General features: G+C 32.6%; 1 protein-coding gene across 1 annotated transcript in view; it reads right to left on the reverse strand.

The window, feature by feature from the left end:
• Positions 1–23,853, reverse strand: part of MS3_00008863 (uncharacterized protein) — a 60,250-nt gene that overhangs the window by 18,099 nt on the left and 18,298 nt on the right. The window contains exons 13-19 of the mRNA XM_051217205.1: positions 19,316–23,309; positions 13,994–14,576; positions 11,235–11,315; positions 8,196–9,490; positions 5,634–6,144; positions 3,789–4,056; positions 39–3,193 (exon numbers count right to left, since the gene is read on the reverse strand). Of these exons, the coding sequence (XP_051065854.1) occupies positions 14,013–14,576; positions 19,316–22,342 (3,591 nt within the window). The 5' untranslated portion in view covers positions 22,343–23,309 and the 3' untranslated portion in view covers positions 39–3,193; positions 3,789–4,056; positions 5,634–6,144; ... (1 more) ...; positions 11,235–11,315; positions 13,994–14,012. Of the gene's footprint in view, positions 3,194–3,788; positions 4,057–5,633; positions 6,145–8,195; positions 9,491–11,234; positions 11,316–13,993; positions 14,577–19,315; positions 23,310–23,853 lie in introns of the transcript that reaches the window.

Consider the following 23,853-nt stretch of genomic DNA (forward strand, 5'->3'; position numbering starts at 1 on the left):
AAATCAATTGCTGATAATCGTCCAATTGATTTTTATATTCTAATTGTTTTATATAAAATTGTAGAAATTGTTGTAGAAATTTTAATTGATGTGGATAATTTAATAAAAATGTTATTAAACAATTACATGATTGTTTACGTATTTGTTCCGACGATGATGTAATCGATAATAATTGTAATCGATAAAATAGATTTAGTAAACGTTGTCCACCACCACTACCAGTTTTGGGATCATAATTATGATCAGATAATTTAGCAATAATTAATCCTTTATTATTCATTGATAAATTAGGATCTTTTATAAAAGTTAAAGCATCATTTTCATTCGTTTGAATAATTGGATCACGTAAACGACGTTTTAATATTGAATTAAATAATGTTAATGATGAATTCATTGATTCATTTTGATTATGCGTTAATTCAATATCAACAATATTTAATAAAGTTAATAATTGTATTTTAGATAATGGATAATTATATTGATGATTAACTAATAAAGCTAATGTACAATATAAATTTTTAGTAAAATATTGTGCATGACAACTAATGGATCCAATTTTATTTGAGAATAAATATGATTGATTACTTAATAGATTAAATAATTGATTACCAATTATATGGATATATTCAGAAAATTTCGGTATTTGATTGATTATTGATTTGGATGATGTAATCAATAAAAATAATCGTATACATTTAATAGTGATATTTAAAACTTGAATATATTTCGATTGAAGACATGTAATAATCGATGGAAGAAATTGATTTAATAATTGTAAATCATTTAATTGATCTTGTTTTAACCATTGATAACGTATTAGACCAATAAATAAAGATAAACCACAACATACTAATAAATATGATTGTTTTAAACCAGATTGTGTAATCAATGAATGATATTCACGTTTTGGTTCATAATCTAATTCTAAATATTTCCAACGTGGTTCTAATAATTTCGATTGAGGTTGATACCAACCGGTGATCGTGTTACTATGCTGATGTGGATCATCATGATGATGATCAGTATCGATTATTGTTGTTGTATTGGTTTCATTGAAATCTAGATTAGTGATTGTAATTTCTTCAAGATTATCATGAACTAATTGTTGAAATAATTCAATAATAAGATTTAAATGAGATTGAATATATTTATTAGAAAATAATCCAGTTTTCATTGGAAGACGTGTTAATGTACATTCAAGTCTAGCTAATGCTTTATGTCGAAATCGTATACCACAACCGACAGAATCATTTGATGATTTATTATTATTATTATTATTATTATTATTATTATTATTATTATTATTGAATATGGATCCAAGTGAAGTACCGGATGCAGCACAATGAAGTGCCATTTTAATATCTGTAAATAATTGAATAATACCTTTATTTGATAATAATCTACATAAACGTGTAACACCTTCTGGAGATTTAAATCCATTTCCTTCAGGTAAATCCATATGAATAGATCCATTTAATTCATTCATATTTGTATTTGATAATTTAGCTGAACGTCTTGAATCAATTTCTTCAGCTAATCGTCCAATCATTTCATCTAAATAAAGTCGACTCATAATACGACCAATATAATCTAATTGACCAGATTTATAAGATACTTCACCGGATATGATAGCTTGTTCTACTTCATTGAATACACGATGTAATGTATATAATCTTACTTGCCAATATGTATAACCACCACGATCTAATTGTTGATGAACAATATCAAATAATTTATCTAAACTTTTACTTGGACCTAATAATCGTCCAATACGTGATAATGATTTGATTGCTTCATAACGTATTTGATAATTTATATCACGTGATGGTCTTAAAATATCCATAATACGTAAAATAAGATGAGGTAAACGTGATTCAAGATATCCTGATGGTAAACGTCTTAGCAACATCACTAATGATATAACTAATGAGATTTTCAATGGTTGATTCTGATTATTATTATCCTTTTTTTGATGCTGATTATTATTATTATTCATTAATTCAGTAGTATTATTGGTTTTTATTGGTTTAATGATAAATGGTTCTAATCGTTTAATCACATTAAGCATATAATTAAGAATCATTGAATTTTCTCCTTGTTCAGTACAAACTTTTTGTTTCCTCTTTAAATGATCATCAATATCTTGTTTCTTTTTTGGTTTCTTCATCATCCATTTGTTCTCTATCGTCGTCGTCGTCGCCGTCGTCGTCATCATCATTATCATCATTAGTATCTATTGAAGTATTCCATTTCGGTGGTTGAAATGCATCAATTATACGTATCATAATTTGTGATATTAAATGAATATTTATACATGAATTTAATCGATGAATTATTGATTCTATTAAAAATCGATAATATTTCCAATCAAAATGTTTTGCTATCCCTTCTATAGCATCTAAACAATAATCAATTAATTTTTTATGATTATCTAATAAATTATTATTATTAGTATTATTATAATCAATAGATGAATTGAATTCTGATTCTAAATAAAACCATATAATTGGTAAAAAGATATTACGTAAATCTTTTTGTGATATAGGAAATTGTTCCTATTACCCCTATTGTTACTGTGATTATTAGTTGCTAAGTGATTATTCAATTGACGACGTGATATAATCGTTAATGGATTATGTAAGAACAATGCTAAACGACGTATTGCACAACATTGACGTATTAATGTACCACTTTGTAAATTCATATAAAAATCATTATTCATTGAATAATTATCTAATAATAATGCTAATGAATAAAATCTTCTCCTTAATTGATATGTACGTATAATACAATTTAATAAACGTAATAAATGTAAACGTTTTGTACTAGATAATACACTTATATCTTGTAAATATTTCATTAAATTTAACCATAAACATTTAATAATTAATTCATGATAATATTGATCTGTATCTATGGTAACATTTGGATCTAGTTTTTGTTTCATTAATAATCTTGATTGAATAGATTCAATACAATGTATTGTATAATCTAATGCAATATCACGTAAATGTAATTCATCATGACTTATTGTATAAATAGCACAATTTAAACCAGCTTGATGTAAATATAATAATTGTTCTGGTGGATTATTGATTTTTATTAATATACATAATTCAATAAGTAAATTGTAACCATTAGCACGTTGATGAATATCTGGTTGATCAATATGTGTAAAATCCCATGAATTTAACTACAAAAAGAAATAAGGATATATATATATATATGCAATTAATAATGATTCGTTAATACAAATCGGAGAGAAAAACAATAACAACAACAACAACCGGAGTTCTATACCCCCCAAATGCCTTGGTACGGTTAAGGATGAGAAGGGTCAACTCTCCCTCACGAAATGCTCTCTCACATGACCACGCGTATAGTCACTACCACGGAAGGCCAACTCACTTCCTTTTCGTGTCGCGGGTGTTATTTACGGACAGACCACCGAAGGAAGTTGGAAAACCCTCATTCCAAATTAATCGTGTATATGAGCTCCTGTATCTTGAGAGAACAAACGGCATATGAACCAATAATTGGTCACTGACTACCATGAGACTGCATCTCATTATGTTGATCCACTGCCTTATGGATCAGACCCTTAGATCGAAGTTTCCGGGCATGGCTTCTTAAGAAAACCACTTGCTTCGTTTTGGACACCCAGAACGTATCCCAGCCTTCACATAAGTCGAAGGATTTATGTGGCGCATATCTGTTTGGTACCACCTTGTACCAGTTTATGTGTTTGAATAAACAAATAATACATACATACATTATTAACAGCTTACCATTAATAGTACATTTTGAGTTAGATTATTAATTGCATCAGTTGATTGATTATGATCTGATAAATATTTCTTGAAATATCTTAAATTATTATTAACTTGATCAGTTTCTTCTTTACTATCCTGTTTAGTATTCTTATTTAACTTTTCAATCATTTCAATTAGATTCATTGGCCAATTTGTTAAACGTGATGTACAAACACCGACTACTTGACATAGGAGACTACGAGCAATACGTGATTTAGAACAAACAAATAAATCCAATATTTTTCTGTAAAAGAAAAAAAGAAACAAACATACGTATATATTGTTAGATCCAGACAAAGAATAAATGAACCATAGCTGTTGCTAGGAGATTATTTATGGACTACATTAATGCACATAACCCTATTGGATAACGGATACAGAAGGCTGGACTAACTTTCGCCAACTTGCGTCATTTATAGCGTAGGCGAGATATCCGTCCATTAGCCAAATGACGTGTTTACTGAGTAGCAGTTCGTTCCGTTCTACTTTATGGCAGTGAAATATGGCCGGTAAGAGTAGAGGATATTCGAAGGTTACTAGTATTCGATCACAGGTGCCTTCGAAGCATTGCTCGTATATCCTGGGACCATCGAGCAAGTAACGCAATTGTTAGGAAACAAGTACTAGGTAAGGATGGCAAATCAATTGATGACGTAGTGAAATTTCATCAGTTGAGATGGCTGGGACACGTGTTACGTATGCCTCGACGTGTGATACTCAATGGTATAGGAGTAGGTGCATCCAATCTTTGTGTTCACCCAAATTCTAATCTCCTGAATCCTCCTTGTCTCTTTTTTTCTCTCTTTTCAAATTTATTTCACTGGATTATACACCTTGAATAACATCTTAAAACCCTAATCTTTTCGATTACTGCTTATACTCTTACTACCTCTACCACTACGGGATTTGAATCGACAACTGCATCTCTATGCTAATGTGGTATGGCAACTCGAACTGATGTACGTACGTACGAAGTTCTACGTTGTTACTGATTGACTGGTTGTATGACTATCCAGTAACTATATTATATGTATATTCGTATTTCATTTATTATAAACTTTGGTTTGACCTATTGACGACTATTATACGATTTACTATTCTTAAGTTATTTCCAATTTATTAGTAACAGTTTCTCATAATCACAGCCACTTTCGGCTTGATCTTGTATAATTATTATCTTCTGTTTTACAATGTGATACGGTCTGATCTACTTATATTTATAAACAGCATATGTTCGAAATACATGATTCACATGGTGGAAGCTGAGATTGTGTTCTGGACTGAAGCGTACAAGGCTGGATGAGAAAAACAAATAAAAACTCAAAGTTGTCTCTAGGCTGTTATACATGTGTATACATTTTTATTTTTTTATAAAAGTGAACCGAGTATGTTGTTATATTCCGTCAGTCAGCTACAACATAGGACCAGGCACATATATGCATCGGTCTAAGTTGAACGCGAAATCCATGGAATTAGTTACTCCAATGTTAGTAATATATAAAAGATCAGTGGAGTTCAACCATGTCAAATACTCAACAGTTATTGACTCCAGACAATGGGAGATGGTTGCATAATATTTTGAATTCATTGTAGTTATAGAAGTATACCAATGGATACTGGCTCAACGGTGGACGTTTCAAGTTTCTGCGTGAGATAGAGTTCTTGGATTTGGTTCTCTGTAGTGAGAGTCTCACACTAGGAAGAAACGACTGTCTGGTGTTTTCGGTTTTTCAGTGGTACTGTAGCTAAAGTCGGTTCGCAATTTCAATACTATGAAACTCAGAAATTTGTTTTAGAAAAATTATTAATGTTTAAACTCACTTTAAATATTCAGTAATATTAGTTGTAATCTGTACAAGATGAAGAATAGATTGTATAAGTTCTGCTTCAACCACTTCACCTGTAGCCATCTGTAAATCATAACGTATAGCTGATTCATCTGAATTCACTAAGAGATTATTAGCAACACGATGTTTAAATGATGCTGATTTAGTGGTCAAAGTGGTATTACGCAATGAACGAATTGATGAACGTTGAAGTAATTGTAATAATGCTTGAAGTAATCGTTCACTATCAACTGATGTCAAACAATTTATATTGGTATGCTGATTCATAACTGCATGATTATTACTGATTGAATGAGAAGGTAATTGAGCTAAATAACTGACTAATTGAAATTCACGTTGTAAACGTAAACCTGATTGTGGTTTTTTGCCAAGATTTGCAAAAAATGTCGATTTCACTTGACATAATTCTTGTAAACGTTTATTTAAATAATTGACTAATTCCGAATGGAAAGATTGTAATAATACACGACCTGTAGTGGATACATCTGTTAAGAAAAGGATATATTTATATATACATATATGAAAGAAGGAAACTATAGATTTCAACAATAATACACTTTCGGTCATATTCACAACAAACAACCTAATGTTAGGTGATGGGAATGGATTAACAAGAAATTCTAAATTGTAGGCTTCATGCTAATTGAGACCGGTTAGTGAGATGTAGTAACTGAAATCTCTGGAGAAATGGTTGTTCACACATGAGATGATTTGGCTCTTGGAGCTCTCAAGCTTCAGTATGCCTCATCAAAAGCGAATATACAAGTTTGTAATTGATAAGTAAATTGCTTTAATCCCATGATCATAAGTGTACAAGATGTACATATATGCCAACGAAAACTGATTAAAGATATTAATAAAATAATACGAATCATTTCAAAGTGAACCACAACTCATACCCTTATAAGCAAAGATGGATAGTGGCTAGCAGTGGAATCCAGGACGCGCGTTTCGTCCTGTTTGGGACTCGTCAGCTGGATGTACCTGCATCTCAGAATTGATGTTCACTCTGGGACTCGAACTCAGTACCGTTCGCTTCAAACGCCATCGCGTTATAATGCTTGTAAATTAAGGCAATATCGAGGCATACGCACAGTATGCACATATGCCAATAAGAGACTGATCAATTTCAGTCCAAAAACATCAATGGGAAGATTCAAGTAAAACAATATCAAGTGAATACAACTCATACCCGTTGTAAAAGTGAGTGGGTATCTGGACTTGGTATTTTGAATGAATAATGGGCTTGGTATCTAAAGTGACCAGTACTAGGTCCGAGTCCCGGAGAGAGAATAAAAAATCTAGGGTGCAGCTAAATTCAGTAGATGAGTTAGGAGAAAATAGAACGAAATATACACCTAAGATTCCACTACTAACTACATTCCATTTACTCTATATAAATACAACAATGAGTCAACTTGTAGCCTCTCTAACTACACATAATTTGTCGAAGCATCAAAGTGTACATGAACATAGACTGATGAAATTAACCCGTGAATATCGTCAAGAAGGAGAAAATACAATACTCTAAAAGATATATATATATATATATATATATATATATATATAGGCAAAACTATAATTTGTGGACGAACCAATCACGTATAAGATAACAGGTCTTGAATTTTGGCGCGAAACTCACTCATCTATTTCAATAAATAGGGTTTTGGCATTATAGCTGATATCGGTTCATGATGAAAACCCTATATCTGATTCCTGACATTAATCATCAAATGTCAATCATAATTTTAATTCTTCACGCAGGTTTATAGCCTCCATTCGGTTTTCGTTATTAGGTGGACACTCCCAAGGTCAATCTAGCGTTGCTCAAAGGTAGTCCATAAATTATAGTCTCACTGTAATTAAATTGTGTATATTCATATTCCTCTTATTATAAGCTTCATTTTAACCTATGGATTACAATTATTATTATAGAATTTATTGTTCTTAAGTTATGCTCAGTTTATTGATTACAGTCTCCCACGTTTGTAGCCACGTTCTGACTTATTTATATATTTGAACACTTAAATATTAGTACAAAGGGGCACCAAATAGATATGCGCCACATAAGTCACTTGATTTGTGTGTGGGCCGTGATACGGATAGGGTGCCCAAACCGAACCACGTGGTTTTCTTAAGGAGTCTCATCCACAAGGCAGTGGAGTAACGTTAGGAGATGCAATCCCATGGTACCGGTGACCAACAATTGGTTCATACACCATTTGTTCCTTCAGGATACTGGAGCCCATGTGCACCATTGATTTAGTTTGAGATCCGGTTAAAGCGCCGGACATTTGCTTTTGTCCTCCCATTTTCGTAAACAACACCCCCGCCACGAGAAGGCAGTGAGTAGAACTCCCCTGGCAGAGGCTGTATACGCGTGACCGTGTGAGAGCATTTCGAGAAGGAGGGCGGGCCCACCTCACTCTCGGCCATACCAGGGCATTCGGGGGGCAGGATTGATGAATCAGTCATATGATAATAACATGGAAACAACAATAATAATATCAATTATGAAACAATGGATACTACTTACCAGGTAGAAATGTTAAATTATGGATAATTTCTACAAGCTTTTCAATAATCTCATTCTTCAATTTCAATTTAGTATTAGTAGTATTGTTAGTAGTATTCATATTCATATTTAATAATTTAAATAATGTATCCAATAATGATTGATTAAAAAATTTCTTACATAAATACCCATTATAGATTGTTGATTTAGACCATATATAACATAATTGTATAATTAAATGATTTAATGATAATGTAGAACTATGAATTAAATCATTTAATAGAAATGTATTACAACAAATTTCTTTGACAATGATTGAACGATCTGCTTCTGCTGATGATGATGATGATGACGAAACAATTTGATCCAGATCATGATCAGTGATAGTTGATTTACCCCAAAATTCAATTTCACATAACCAATTGGATGAGAATAAATGGACAAGTAAATTGATAGCAGCTAAACGTACAGCTTTTAATTGAGATGTTAAAGGTAATCGATTATGATTATGATTAGTTGATTCTAATTTAATCTTTTTACTTCATACACCATAGCTAATAAAGATAATGCTAAACGTAATAGAATATCAGCACGTTGAATATTATTGGAAAGTTCTATTGGATTGGAATTCTCAACAAGATCGTCTTCATTCTCATTTAAATGGACAATATTTAAACGATGACCCATATAATTTAATGTTTGATTGATAATTTGTGATAATCTATTAGAAGATGGAAACATACAGAGGAAGAGACAAGGCATAGAAAAATATTAGAGGTAAATGAACATAGAGAAACCTCTTAACTGGTTAAGTCTGGATTATTTTGTCTTATTATATACTACTTATGTGGATATAAGTAACCCACACCACAGTAGTGCATCACTTTTCGAAGTTGGTACAGAGCGAAATAGGCGGGGTCAATTTATGACATTCTGCAGCGGTATGAAAGAACGCTGACGACCATCACTTTTTATTTAAGGTTCTAAAGATTATGTGTATCGCTCATAACTAATACATGATTGATGATAATAATAATAATAATAATAATAATAATAATAATAATAATAATAATAATAATATTAATAATAATAATTTCTCCATTCAAAACACTATAACAGTCAATTAGAGGATTTGAAAAGAAAAGAAAAATAAACCAAACACAGTCATCATTATAACATACTTGACAATAATATTGTGGTCTATTGTTTAATTCATCCAATGCAATTTTATTAGCAATACGAAATATTCTCAATACTGGTTTACGTCCAACACTTAAATGTAATAATTGTCCAAGATAAATTAAATTAGATAATAACTGAATATCAAAGAGAAATAGAAAAGAAAAAGAGGGGATAAATTAAAGATAAGAGAGAAAGATTGATAATTATGAACAAATCAGTCAGTCAGCAACATCGTGGAACGTCGTACGTACGTACATCAATTGGAGTTGCTATAACACATTAGCACAAATATACAATTATCGAATCAAATCCCATAGTGGTAGAGGTAATTTACTGGGAATATGCGACATATATATCAGTGTGATATGAATTAGTCCAATGTCAATGGAAACAACGATGAACACCCAATACTATTAGAACTTGTGGTGTGGAAAAAGCAATGTTAAAACACGAGTTTATTTACTTATTTGAACATATAAATATTTGTACAAAGAGGCACCAAATACATTTGCACCACATAAATCATTCTATTTATGTGAGGGCTGCTATACTGCCCGAGACCAGACCACGTGGTTTTCTTAGGGGGCCACACCCCGAGCCTTTGACCTAAAAGTCTAGTTCACAAGGTAGTGAAGCAACGTCAGGAGATGCAGTTCCATGGTAACCAGTGGGTAATAATTGGTTCATACGCCATTTGTTACCTTAGGATCTTAGAGCCCATGTGCACCATTGGTTTGGAATGAGTATTTGCCAAGTGTCTTAGGTGAATCCTCCATATCCACCAACCCGGTTAAAGTGTCGGGCATTCACTTTTGATGCTCTCAATTTCGTAAACAATAGTAATGCCGCGAGAAGGTATTGAGTAGGACTTCCCTCGCAGTGATTGTATGCACGTAACTGTGAGAGAGCATTTTTTGGGGGGTCCAGAATAACACAGTAAAATTGATTGATTCAACAGAGTTGGAAGCAGTTTCTAACTAAGCAAAATCAATATTTATAATTGCTGTCAAGATATTTGAAAAAATCCCTATTAATTCATATTATTATTATTATGAACTGATGACAACAGCTTTTAATTATGTCATTATTAGTCTATATATTTGAGAAGGTTCAGTTACATGAAGAAATTATGATGAATGTAATGTTCTGTCTGAGCTGGATGGTTCAATTATGAAAATTGTATTATTCGTTGAACAATATCATCAGGTTTCAACTTGTCATGGTAAAATTTAAAAAAAAAACACGACTTAATGACGCTTAACTATTTAGAATGTAAAGAGGTAATTTTTAAGGGAATATTCGAATTGGAACTTTACAGTCCATGTTTAATTTGACTAACTATCTGTCAAGACAGTTCTGTCGTATGGGGTCGAAACTTGGAGAACTACGAAAATCATCATACAGAAGATACAAGTGTTTATTAACAGTTAACTATGCAAGATACTTCGTATCCGTTGGCCAGACACTATGAGCAACAACCTACTGTGGAAGAGAACAAACGAGATCCCAGTGGAGGAAGAAATCAAGAAGGAGCGCTGGAAGTGGATGCGACACACATTGAGGAAAGCACCCAACTGCGTCATCAACGCAAACCTTCACATGGAATCCTCAACGTCAAAGGAGAAGAGGAAGACCAAAGAACACATTACGTCGAGAAATGGAGACAAACATGAGAAGAATAAACAACAATTGGATAGAACTAAAAAGGAAGGCCCGGGACAGAGTGGGTTGAAGAATGCTGATCAACGGCCTATGCTCCTCCATTGGGACTAACAGGCATAAGTAAGTATCCGTTAAATGTAATGGGGTAATATCTTCCATTTCATAATGAATCCATTTAAAGTAAACAAACAAGCATAAATGATGAAAAAATCTTACCGCATTTGACCATTCTTCTGAAATAGGTACACGTGCATCAACTTCCAATTGAAATAATGAGTCGTTTAGTATTCTTTGTAACTAAATTTTTTTAAAGAGAGAAATTGGCAAAGTGAAAGCAACACAAGAAATGAAGGAAAACAAATCTTGATATGTAGATGATGATGCTCGGTTGTATGTTGAGATCCATTTGAATGAAGAGTATGATGAGATTAGATGTATGTCACTAGGTAAAGATGGCGAATCAGTTGATGAGGGTGTAATAGTTGAGATATGTATTACTCATACCTTGAACACATAATACTGACCAGTGTAGGTGTATGTATGAAGAAAGTTGATGGGAAATATTAAATTAAGATGTAATATTAATACATGAAGTTATTAACCTAGAATTGTTCACAGTTAAGCAGATATATTCACTCTTTATTCCTTAGTATATAATTCATTCCCTGGTAACTATTCATCAGAATCTCTTTACTGAACAAAACTAATTTTATACAGTAAGGAATTAAGTATTAGCATCAGAAGAGATTTTATGGATATTATAGTAATTTTAATAGTTAAGGTCATGAGTCAATTGAAGCTAGACCACCATGAAAAATTTGGAAGCATTGAATGGCTGTTTCATCCTAGTGTGGGACTCCTCCTTGGCAGAGCGCATCCACGAACCTGCCTCGTGAGATTCAAACCCAGGATATATCGGCCCGTTGAAAAAATGGACAAACAATATCCTACTACTACATGTTTAGTGTTAAATAGAAGTCAGGTAGTATCGATAAGAAACCATACACAATAACTGTAATCATGAGGAAAGCAATGTTCTCTGTTGTATTTGAACTTATAATAGTCAGTGCGACAGTCAGGGATGTCAAGTTATTGATCATAAAAAGAAATCCTTATCAATAAAGTCTATCCGAGATATTAAGAATAGATAACACGAAAGTGGTTACTATGAAGCGATCGAATCTGCTACCTTAACATGATTAGAGTTGTCTGTTATGATGATCCGATTTTTCACCACCTATAGTAAGCCAGTATTTTCATAGGCTTTTAGCAATACACATAGATAAGCTGTTATAACTTGTGGCCTGTGTGCATTGATATTGTACAACGTAACGTAACGATACCGCCAATTAGAGAGCAGTGACTTATCGATCGGACCAATGACGCGTAAAACCCGTACAAACAGTCTAGAGTCCGCCTAGCCCAACCAGTTAAATCCAGAACACCAATTTCAGCCTCTGCAATATCGAATCATTTATTTCAAGCATACTGGGTTTATATACTAACCAGACAGACCATACCGTACCATAAAATATGAAACAACATTTGTACAAGAATTAGTCAAATGTGGCTGTGAATGAGGGAGGTAGTAATTAATAGACAAGGTATAATTCAAGAATGTAAAATCGTATAGTAACAATTCATAGGTCAAAATGAAGCTCATAATAAGACGGACACGAATATGTATAGTTTAGTTATATAACAATTATACGATAAAAATATACACATAGTATTGGTCCATAAATGGATCCCAAAAGTTACCATGCTTATCGGGGCATAAGATAAGCGAAACTACCGTCAATCTAGTCTTGATTTCTAATACTTCAAGTATCTTTTCATGTGATATGGACAACGGGAAAGTGAAAATCTTCTATACACCTTTAACAGCATTTACGTATAACATATCACTGCTTTTTCATTTCAAAATGAATCCGTTTAAAGAAAACAAACAAACAAAATGGTAGAGAAATCTTACCACATTTGACCATTCTTTTGTAATAGGTACATATGCATCAGCGCATTGCTCTCAAATGCCCTGGTACGGCCAAGAGTGGGGAGAGTCCGCTCTCCCTCTCCAAATACTCTCTCACATGGTCATGTGCATACAACCACTGACAGGGAACCCCTACCCACTGCCTTGTCGTGATGGGGATGTTGTTTATGAAATTGAGAGAATGAAAAGTGAATGTCCGACACTTTAACCGGATTCATGGATATAGAGAATCCACCTAAGAGAGTTAGAAAACCATGATTCCAAATCAATGGTGCACATTGGCTGACTCCAGTATCCTGAAGGAACAAATGGAGTATGAACCAATTGTTGATTGCTGCCCACTATGTGATTGCATCTTCTTGAGTTACTACTCTACTACCTTGTGAATTAGACCTTTGTTTGTTTGTTTGTTTGGACACGTAAATATTAGTACAAGAGGGCACCAAATATATATGCACCACACTTTTGTGTGAGGGCTGTGATACTGCCCGGGTGCCCAAACCGAAGCAGTAGGTTATCTTAGGGGGCCATTCCCCGAGCCTTTGACCTAAAGGTCTAACCCACATGGCAGTGGAGCATCATGAGGGGATGCAGTCCCATGGTAGCCGGTGACCAAGGAATTGGTTCATACTTCATTTGTTCCTTCAGGGTACTGGAGACCATGTGCACCATTGGTTTGGAATCCGGTTAAAGCGCCGGACATTCGCTTTTCGTCCTCTCATTTTCATAAACAACACCCCCGCCACGAGAAGGCAGTGAGTAGGACTTCGCTGACAGAGGCTGTATACGCGTGGCCTTGTGAGAGCATTTCGAGAGGGAAGGCTGGCCCACGCCACTCTCGGCCATACCAGGGCATTTGGGGGCGAATCAGACCTTTATATCAAAGGTTCCGGGTGAAGCCCCTTTCCCCTAAGAAAACCTACCTGGCCCCACCCTGCTAGTATCTATGTTTATGTGTTTAAATAAAAAATAATGAACTTACTATTTTATTGAAATTTGTTTTATTTTTTGTAATTTTTAAATATAGCTGATCGAACATTTAAACCAGATAATTCAGTATCTATATTATTATTATTATTCTCATTGAGTTGTTTTATAAAACGATCTTGATTTGTAATGATTTCTAATTTTAATAATAAATTTAAACAACGTGTTGCCCATTCACGTGTTTCACGATGTCCTACAATTAATAAACTCATTTTTTTAGTTTTATTTTCTATATTCTTTGTTGTTGTGGTGGGGGTGGGGGTGGTTGTTGTTGTTTCCATAGAGAATAATGTACTATATTGTTCACGACGTTTATTCAATTTCTTACGATGTTTCTTTGATTGAAATTCAGTGATTGGACATAATTGATTATTATTATTATTATTATTATTATATTTAGGTCCATTTAATAGAATACGCCAAAATGAGGATAATTTAATTGATGATATATATGTATTGATATTGTTATCTGATGTATTCGGTGAATCTACTGTTGTTGATTCAGTGATTAACTGATAAACCAATTTTAAAGCATGCTCTAATGTATGAGCAACTAAGAAATATTGGTTGTCAATAGCCTTTGTAAAAAAAGAGAAATAAGATAAGATAAAAGAGATAAGCATTTGATAAAGAATATAATAGATAATACTATTTTTAATATAGTTGGACTATTCACGAGACCATAGCAACCGATGGTTAGAGACTTTGAATGACATGACTCAAAATCGTTTGCAATGGTGTAGGTGCATTCACACTTTTTGTGTTCTACTGAATTCTAATCTTCTGAATTTTTCATGTCCCTTTCTTTTTCTCTTTCCAAATTTATTTCATTGGATTATACTCTTTGAATAACATCTTCAAACTCGAGATTATACTTTTACTACCTCTACCACTATGGGATTTGAATCCACAACTGCATCTCTGTGTTAATGTGGTATATCAACTTGGACTGATGTACGTACGTACGAAGTTCTATGTCGTTAATTGACTGACTGATAATTGAACTTTGATCAGTACTGAAAGTCAAGACGTAAATTTCATCCTATTCGAGATGTATCTCATTATTTAATAAATTGTAACATACAACTATTTAGGATGTATAGATATTTCAATCTTGAATATTAACAATTTGATCATACAAATAGTCACTTTTGATTAGACTGAAGTATTTCTATCATTAATTCTTTTGTTTGAGTAGTATCGTTTTTAAACAATAAATCAAATGTAGTCTCTTAATGATAAAATTGTTCAGTTGACTGTTTTAACCATAAGCCCCCAAATGGTACGGCCGAGAGTAGGGAGAGTCCGCTCTCCCTCTTCAAATGCTCTCACATGGCCATACGTATACAGCTACTGAAAGGAAGTCCTATTCATTGCCTTCTCGCCTTTGCGATGTTGTTTACGAAATTGAGAGGACCGAAAAGCTAATGTTCGGTGCTTCAATGGTGTTGGTGGATATAAAAGATTAACCTAGTGAAGTTGGGAAACCCTCATTCCAAACCAATCGTGTATATGGGCTCCCGTATCCTCAAGGAACAAATGATGTATGAACCAATCGTTAGTTACCGGCTACCATAGGACTGCATCTCCTAACGTTGCTCCACTGCCTTTTGGATCAGATCTTTAGGTGGAAGGCTCCAGGTGTGGCTTCGTAAGGAAACCACGTGGTTCGGTTTGGGCGCCCGGACAGTATCAACGCTGACACACAAATCAAGTGACTTGTGTTGCGCATATATATATTCGGTGCCCCTTTGTACAAATGTTTGTATTTAAATAAATAAGTGTAACCATAAAATCACTGTGATACAATTAGTTAGTGACACACACTCATACAGGCCTCTATTTCGCTTGAATATATTTGCAAATAGTATCCTCTAAAACAAAAATATAGTTTTGGAGATAATAAATTCAGTACATCATCATCAGATTGATTAACCTTTCGTTTAATTCAAAAGTAACAATGTTGTTCAATACTGATATATTAAATCCAAACAACTGGATACTGGTTTTCGGAATGTAAGATCGTGGATGCGCACTGCTAAGGAGTCCCACAATAGGACGAAACGGCCGTCCAGTGCTTCCAGGCTTTCCATGGTGGTCTAGCTTCAACTGACTCATGATCTTAACCATTGAAAATACTACAATCTCCACAAAAACGCATCAGATCTAACATAGCATATGATTATGTCAAATGCATTACTTTATTTCTTATGGTTGTACTCAGCAGTTATGTGATCATTTTGAATGCCTTGTATGTTATATCTCAATAATTTGCCTATTTACTCAGTCCTATTTCATTATTCTGTTGATCGATAAATATTTGAGACGTGCTGATTAAGCGACATGTTGGACTCATTTCAATGAAATGCATATCTAGACAGTTATAATAATATACTCCTGGATTCATTTCATCATGATTCTAGTTATCACTGTCGATCTACATTAAACACAACAAAGCGAAACTATAATTTATAAACGAACCAATCAGATTCAGGATGATAGGTCTCAGATTTTGGTGCGGAATTCATTCACCCAATTGTCTAAGTAGAGTCCTGACATTTTATCTGATATCAGTTTGTGATGGAAATCATAAATCTGATTCCTAACCCTAACCAACAATTGTAAATCATAATCCTTACTCTTCATAATGCTTTATAACCATCATTTAGCCATAGTAAGTAGGTGGACAATCTCAAGGTCACTTTAACGTCCCTCAAAGGTCGTCCATAAATTATAGTCTCACCCACAACAACAACAACCAAATCGTCTTCTTCTGGTGATAATAACATGATATAGATTGTTCCGCGTAAACGGTCGTTGTAACACGCTGATTGAAACATTCTTAGCCAATCAAAACAAGCGGATAAATTGGGAAGAACCTCGTATCTTTCTATGAAATAGCTTCCTCATCATATGTTATGTACTAATTTGAGAAGTATAGTGTCTGAAGAATACTAAACAAAAGAATGAACCAAGTCAAATAAATAAGATTTAACAGATGACAATCTAATACTGATATTGTTTCAATTGAATTATGCTCATTTAATCCTATAGTATATGGATTCTGTTTAACACTGTTGTGAATTTCACTTGGTTTAATTGTTTAAATATACATTCAAGAACATTTGCATTTGTGTTCTGAATTAATCTAGTCGTCTTTGGTTATGGAGTGAAATAGTACAACAGATAAAGAAAATTTAAGTATTTTCTATGTATAACTAGATTGAAATGTCATACCATTGTCGAATAGTTTAAGCGTGAGCAATCACAATCATACATGATATCGAATCTATACAGTTTGTAGATCTCGTTGCAAGCATGATACCTGTAGCCCTCAAATGATGAATTAAGATCTAATAATCGAGATTTCCAATTTCAGTTGAATCAGAATGGGTAGTGAACCTAGTGGTTAATAGCACCAAGCTCTTGTAACTTAACCTTTATACTCACCTTAATATTAAATTCCTTACTAAGTGATAAACTGGATGATTTTTCAATGTACATGTCTATTACTCGCACGTTTTAGTGTAAGCAATTTGTGGACATTATTGCATTTTATAGTGTACGTCTCAAACTTAAAGTCATGAAACATTGAACAGCTTTGCCATTTTAGTATGAAACTTTTCAGAAATATGACACAAGACTAGGAGGCTCTAGAAAAATTATTATTATGTGGGCGAGACTATCGTTTATGAACAAACCAATCACGTATAAGATAACAGGTAACGGATTTTGGCGCAAAAATTCACTCAACCATTTGGATAAATAGAGTTTTGTCATTAAAGCTGATATCAGTTCGTGATGAAAACTCTAAATGTAATTCCTAACTATAAATGATAATTCTAATTCCTCACACTGGTTTATAACCCTCACTTAGTTATTAGGTGAACACTCTTAAGGTCACTTTAGTATCTGTTATATCCGAGTTGAGATTAAGTTACAGGTAACTTCCGAGGACTATTCATGGACTAATATTCTTATTGTATAACTACTCAACAATTACATTACGTATATTTATATTCCTCTTATTGTAAGCTTTATTTTGACCTATAATTTATTATTGTACGATTTACGGTTCTTAAGTTATGTTCAGTTTATTAACTACTGCCTCCCTCATTCACAGCCACTTTTTGGGCTTATTTGTGTACAAATATTATTTCCTATTTTATGGTACGTTGCGGTTTGTCTGATTGATATATAAACCAAGTATGTCTGAAATAAATGATCTGCTCTGATTCTGGTCTGATCTGCTCTGATTCGGAAGCTGGTATCTTGTTCTGGACTCAAGTGGAAGGGCTCGTAGGACATAGGACCAATAAGGACACTAAACTGCCCACACCGGTTGAAACGTCATTGGTTGGCCTAGTGCGAAGATTCGTATAAGTCGTATTCGGATTGGTAGATAAGTCGTGTGATCGAAAAGTCAGACATCCAAGGTCATAACAATTGGCGACGGGGTGGAGAAAAGTTTTGAACCCTCAACTTCAAGGTCATAACAATTGGCGACAGGGATTTTGGCAAAAACAAAATAATTGGGAGACGCAAGGTCATAACAGTATCACTCAAAAGTCGTCCATAAATTATGGTCTCACCTTAATGTTCACTGTTGAAGAACTACATATAGAGATGAAACTTTTGTTTAGTCTTTAATAATTTCAGATGGGTTTTGTGGATATTATAGTAATTTCAATGGTTAAGATCATGAGTCAGTTGAAGCTAGACCAACACGGAAAACCTGGAAGCACTGGACGGCCGTTTCGTCCTATTGTGAGACTCCTCAGCAGTGCGTACCCACGACCTCGCCCCCTGCGAGATTCGAACCCAAGACCTACTGGTTTCACGCGCGAGCACTTAACCACTAGACCACTGAGCCGGCATCCAACGGTGTTAATGTCTAACTTCAACTAATCCACGGAATTGAGCGACACATTCACCATTGTCTTCAGTGAGTTACTATCTCACAACAGACCTGGTTGAACTCCACTGGTCACTACTTCTCAATAGAACTCCAGGATATACCTCTTAAAGCCAGTCACTAGTGAGCATATGTTGAATAATATCAGATAGGTTTTGTGGATATTATAGTAATTTCAATGGTTAAGATCATGAATCAATAGAAGCTAGACCATCATGGAAAACCTAGAAGCACTGAACGGCCGTTTCGTCGTATTGTGGGACTCCTCAGCAGTGCGCATCCACGACCTCGACCCCTGTGTGATTCAAACCCAGGACCTACTGGTCTAACTAAGATCAATTCGCCATGTAACTAGTAAATTACTCATTTCAATGAAATGAAGGGTTTCTTTGAAATACTTACCGATTTTGAACATTTAAGTTCTTTGTTAGATGATGTTGAATGAGATTGTATAGTATCATTAGAATGTTTATTATTTTCAATATTTTCATTATTAAATGTAGCAGAAGTAAATGGATCAACATTTGTATCTTCATCATAATCTAAATCTACATTGTCAACTTCATCATCATCATCATCATCACTGAAATCTATATCTTCTTCATTATGATCTTTTGACAATTTCGAAGTATCATCATCATTATCATCATCGTCGTCGTCGTCTGAATAAAGATTTGTAGGCAATTCTATTTCACTCATCCATTTCGCATCCTCTTTTATAATTTTTGATAAATTACATTCTTCTTTTGGTGTTTTCATAGATCTCTTATTATATAATTCATTTAAACCAGTAGATATCATTAATAATGTATTGGATTGTATGAATCGATCTAATTGGATCATACCACATGGTAATATATCATTACTGATAATATCAATTAATTGATTACGATATTGTTTAATCACTATAGTTAATGGACTATTATATAATGATATAATGATTTGTAAACTAAGTAAACGTGCTGAACATCTTGTCATTGGTGGAGCAATTAAAAAGCTTAGAATATAATCATTTAAATAATGATGTACTAAATCTAATGGTAATTTATTAAATAATAAATTAAGAAAATTTAATAAAATCCGACGACATTTCCTTGACGATTCACGTTCAATAGCAACGCTAACATTTAAAAAAATCATTTCATCTAAATATTGATTTTGTTTACCAATAAAACGTGTGATTGGTAATTGATCAATAAGATGATGCAATAAATCAATTGCTGATAATCGTCCAATTGATTTTTTATATTCTAATTGTTTTATATAAAATTGTAGAAATTGTTGTAGAAATTTTAATTGATGTGGATAATTTAATAAAAATGTTATTAAACAATTACATGATTGTTTACGTATTTGTTCCGACGATGATGTAATCGATAATAATTGTAATCGATAAAATAGATTTAGTAAACGTTGTCCACCACCACTACCAGTTTTGGGATCATAATTATGATCAGATAATTTAGCAATAATTAATCCTTTATTATTCATTGATAAATTAGGATCTTTTATAAAAGTTAAAGCATCATTTTCATTCGTTTGAATAATTGGATCACGTAAACGACGTTTTAATATTGAATTAAATAATGTTAATGATGAATTCATTGATTCATTTTGATTATGCGTTAATTCAATATCAACAATATTTAATAAAGTTAATAATTGTATTTTAGATAATGGATAATTATATTGATGATTAACTAATAAAGCTAATGTACAATATAAATTTTTAGTAAAATATTGTGCATGACAACTAATGGATCCAATTTTATTTGAGAATAAATATGATTGATTACTTAATAGATTAAATAATTGATTACCAATTATATGGATATATTCAGAAAATTTCGGTATTTGATTGATTATTGATTTGGATGATGTAATCAATAAAAATAATCGTATACATTTAATAGTGATATTTAAAACTTGAATATATTTCGATTGAAGACATGTAATAATCGATGGAAGAAATTGATTTAATAATTGTAAATCATTTAATTGATCTTGTTTTAACCATTGATAACGTATTAGACCAATAAATAAAGATAAACCACAACATACTAATAAATATGATTGTTTTAAACCAGATTGTGTAATCAATGAATGATATTCACGTTTTGGTTCATAATCTAATTCTAAATATTTCCAACGTGGTTCTAATAATTTCGATTGAGGTTGATACCAACCGGTGATCGTGTTACTATGCTGATGTGGATCATCATGATGATGATCAGTATCGATTATTGTTGTTGTATTGGTTTCATTGAAATCTAGATTAGTGATTGTAATTTCTTCAAGATTATCATGAACTAATTGTTGAAATAATTCAATAATAAGATTTAAATGAGATTGAATATATTTATTAGAAAATAATCCAGTTTTCATTGGAAGACGTGTTAATGTACATTCAAGTCTAGCTAATGCTTTATGTCGAAATCGTATACCACAACCGACAGAATCATTTGATGATTTATTATTATTATTATTATTATTATTATTATTATTATTGAATATGGATCCAAGTGAAGTACCGGATGCAGCACAATGAAGTGCCATTTTAATATCTGTAAATAATTGAATAATACCTTTATTTGATAATAATCTACATAAACGTGTAACACCTTCTGGAGATTTAAATCCATTTCCTTCAGGTAAATCCATATGAATAGATCCATTTAATTCATTCATATTTGTATTTGATAATTTAGCTGAACGTCTTGAATCAATTTCTTCAGCTAATCGTCCAATCATTTCATCTAAATAAAGTCGACTCATAATACGACCAATATAATCTAATTGACCAGATTTATAAGATACTTCACCGGATATGATAGCTTGTTCTACTTCATTGAATACACGATGTAATGTATATAATCTTACTTGCCAATATGTATAACCACCACGATCTAATTGTTGATGAACAATATCAAATAATTTATCTAAACTTTTACTTGGACCTAATAATCGTCCAATACGTGATAATGATTTGATTGCTTCATAACGTATTTGATAATTTATATCACGTGATGGTCTTAAAATATCCATAATACGTAAAATAAGATGAGGTAAACGTGATTCAAGATATCCTGATGGTAAACGTCTTAGCAACATCACTAATGATATAACTAATGAGATTTTCAATGGTTGATTCTGATTATTATTATCCTTTTTTTGATGCTGATTATTATTATTATTCATTAATTCAGTAGTATTATTGGTTTTTATTGGTTTAATGATAAATGGTTCTAATCGTTTAATCACATTAAGCATATAATTAAGAATCATTGAATTTTCTCCTTGTTCAGTACAAACTTTTTGTTTCCTCTTTAAATGATCATCAATATCTTGTTTCTTTTTTGGTTTCTTCATCATCCATTTGTTCTCTATCGTCGTCGTCGTCGCCGTCGTCGTCATCATCATTATCATCATTAGTATCTATTGAAGTATTCCATTTCGGTGGTTGAAATGCATCAATTATACGTATCATAATTTGTGATATTAAATGAATATTTATACATGAATTTAATCGATGAATTATTGATTCTATTAAAAATCGATAATATTTCCAATCAAAATGTTTTGCTATCCCTTCTATAGCATCTAAACAATAATCAATTAATTTTTTATGATTATCTAATAAATTATTATTATTAGTATTATTATAATCAATAGATGAATTGAATTCTGATTCTAAATAAAACCATATAATTGGTAAAAAGATATTACGTAAATCTTTTTGTGATATAGGGAAATTGTTCCTATTACCCCTATTGTTACTGTGATTATTAGTTGCTAAGTGATTATTCAATTGACGACGTGATATAATCGTTAATGGATTATGTAAGAACAATGCTAAACGACGTATTGCACAACATTGACGTATTAATGTACCACTTTGTAAATTCATATAAAAATCATTATTCATTGAATAATTATCTAATAATAATGCTAATGAATAAAATCTTCTCCTTAATTGATATGTACGTATAATACAATTTAATAAACGTAATAAATGTAAACGTTTTGTACTAGATAATACACTTATATCTTGTAAATATTTCATTAAATTTAACCATAAACATTTAATAATTAATTCATGATAATATTGATCTGTATCTATGGTAACATTTGGATCTAGTTTTTGTTTCATTAATAATCTTGATTGAATAGATTCAATACAATGTATTGTATAATCTAATGCAATATCACGTAAATGTAATTCATCATGACTTATTGTATAAATAGCACAATTTAAACCAGCTTGATGTAAATATAATAATTGTTCTGGTGGATTATTGATTTTTATTAATATACATAATTCAATAAGTAAATTGTAACCATTAGCACGTTGATGAATATCTGGTTGATCAATATGTGTAAAATCCCATGAATTTAACTACAAAAAAGAAATAAGGATATATATATATATGCAATTAATAATGATTCGTTAATACAAATCGGAGAGAAAAACAATAACAACAACAACAACCGGAGTTCTATACCCCCCCCCCAAATGCCTTGGTACGGTTAAGGATGAGAAGGGTCAACTCTCCCTCACGAAATGCTCTCTCACATGACCACGCGTATAGTCACTACCACGGAAGGCCAACTCACTTCCTTTTCGTGTCGCGGGTGTTATTTACGGACAGACCACCGAAGGAAGTTGGAAAACCCTCATTCCAAATTAATCGTGTATATGAGCTCCTGTATCTTGAGAGAACAAACGGCATATGAACCAATAATTGGTCACTGACTACCATGAGACTGCATCTCATTATGTTGATCCACTGCCTTATGGATCAGACCCTTAGATCGAAGTTTCCGGGCATGGCTTCTTAAGAAAACCACTTGCTTCGTTTTGGACACCCAGAACGTATCCCAGCCTTCACATAAGTCGAAGGATTTATGTGGCGCATATCTGTTTGGTACCACCTTGTACC

This window comes from Schistosoma haematobium, chromosome 6 (assembly GCF_000699445.3).
Source record: "Schistosoma haematobium chromosome 6, whole genome shotgun sequence".
In the NCBI taxonomy this organism is placed as follows: Eukaryota; Metazoa; Platyhelminthes; class Trematoda; order Strigeidida; family Schistosomatidae; genus Schistosoma; species Schistosoma haematobium.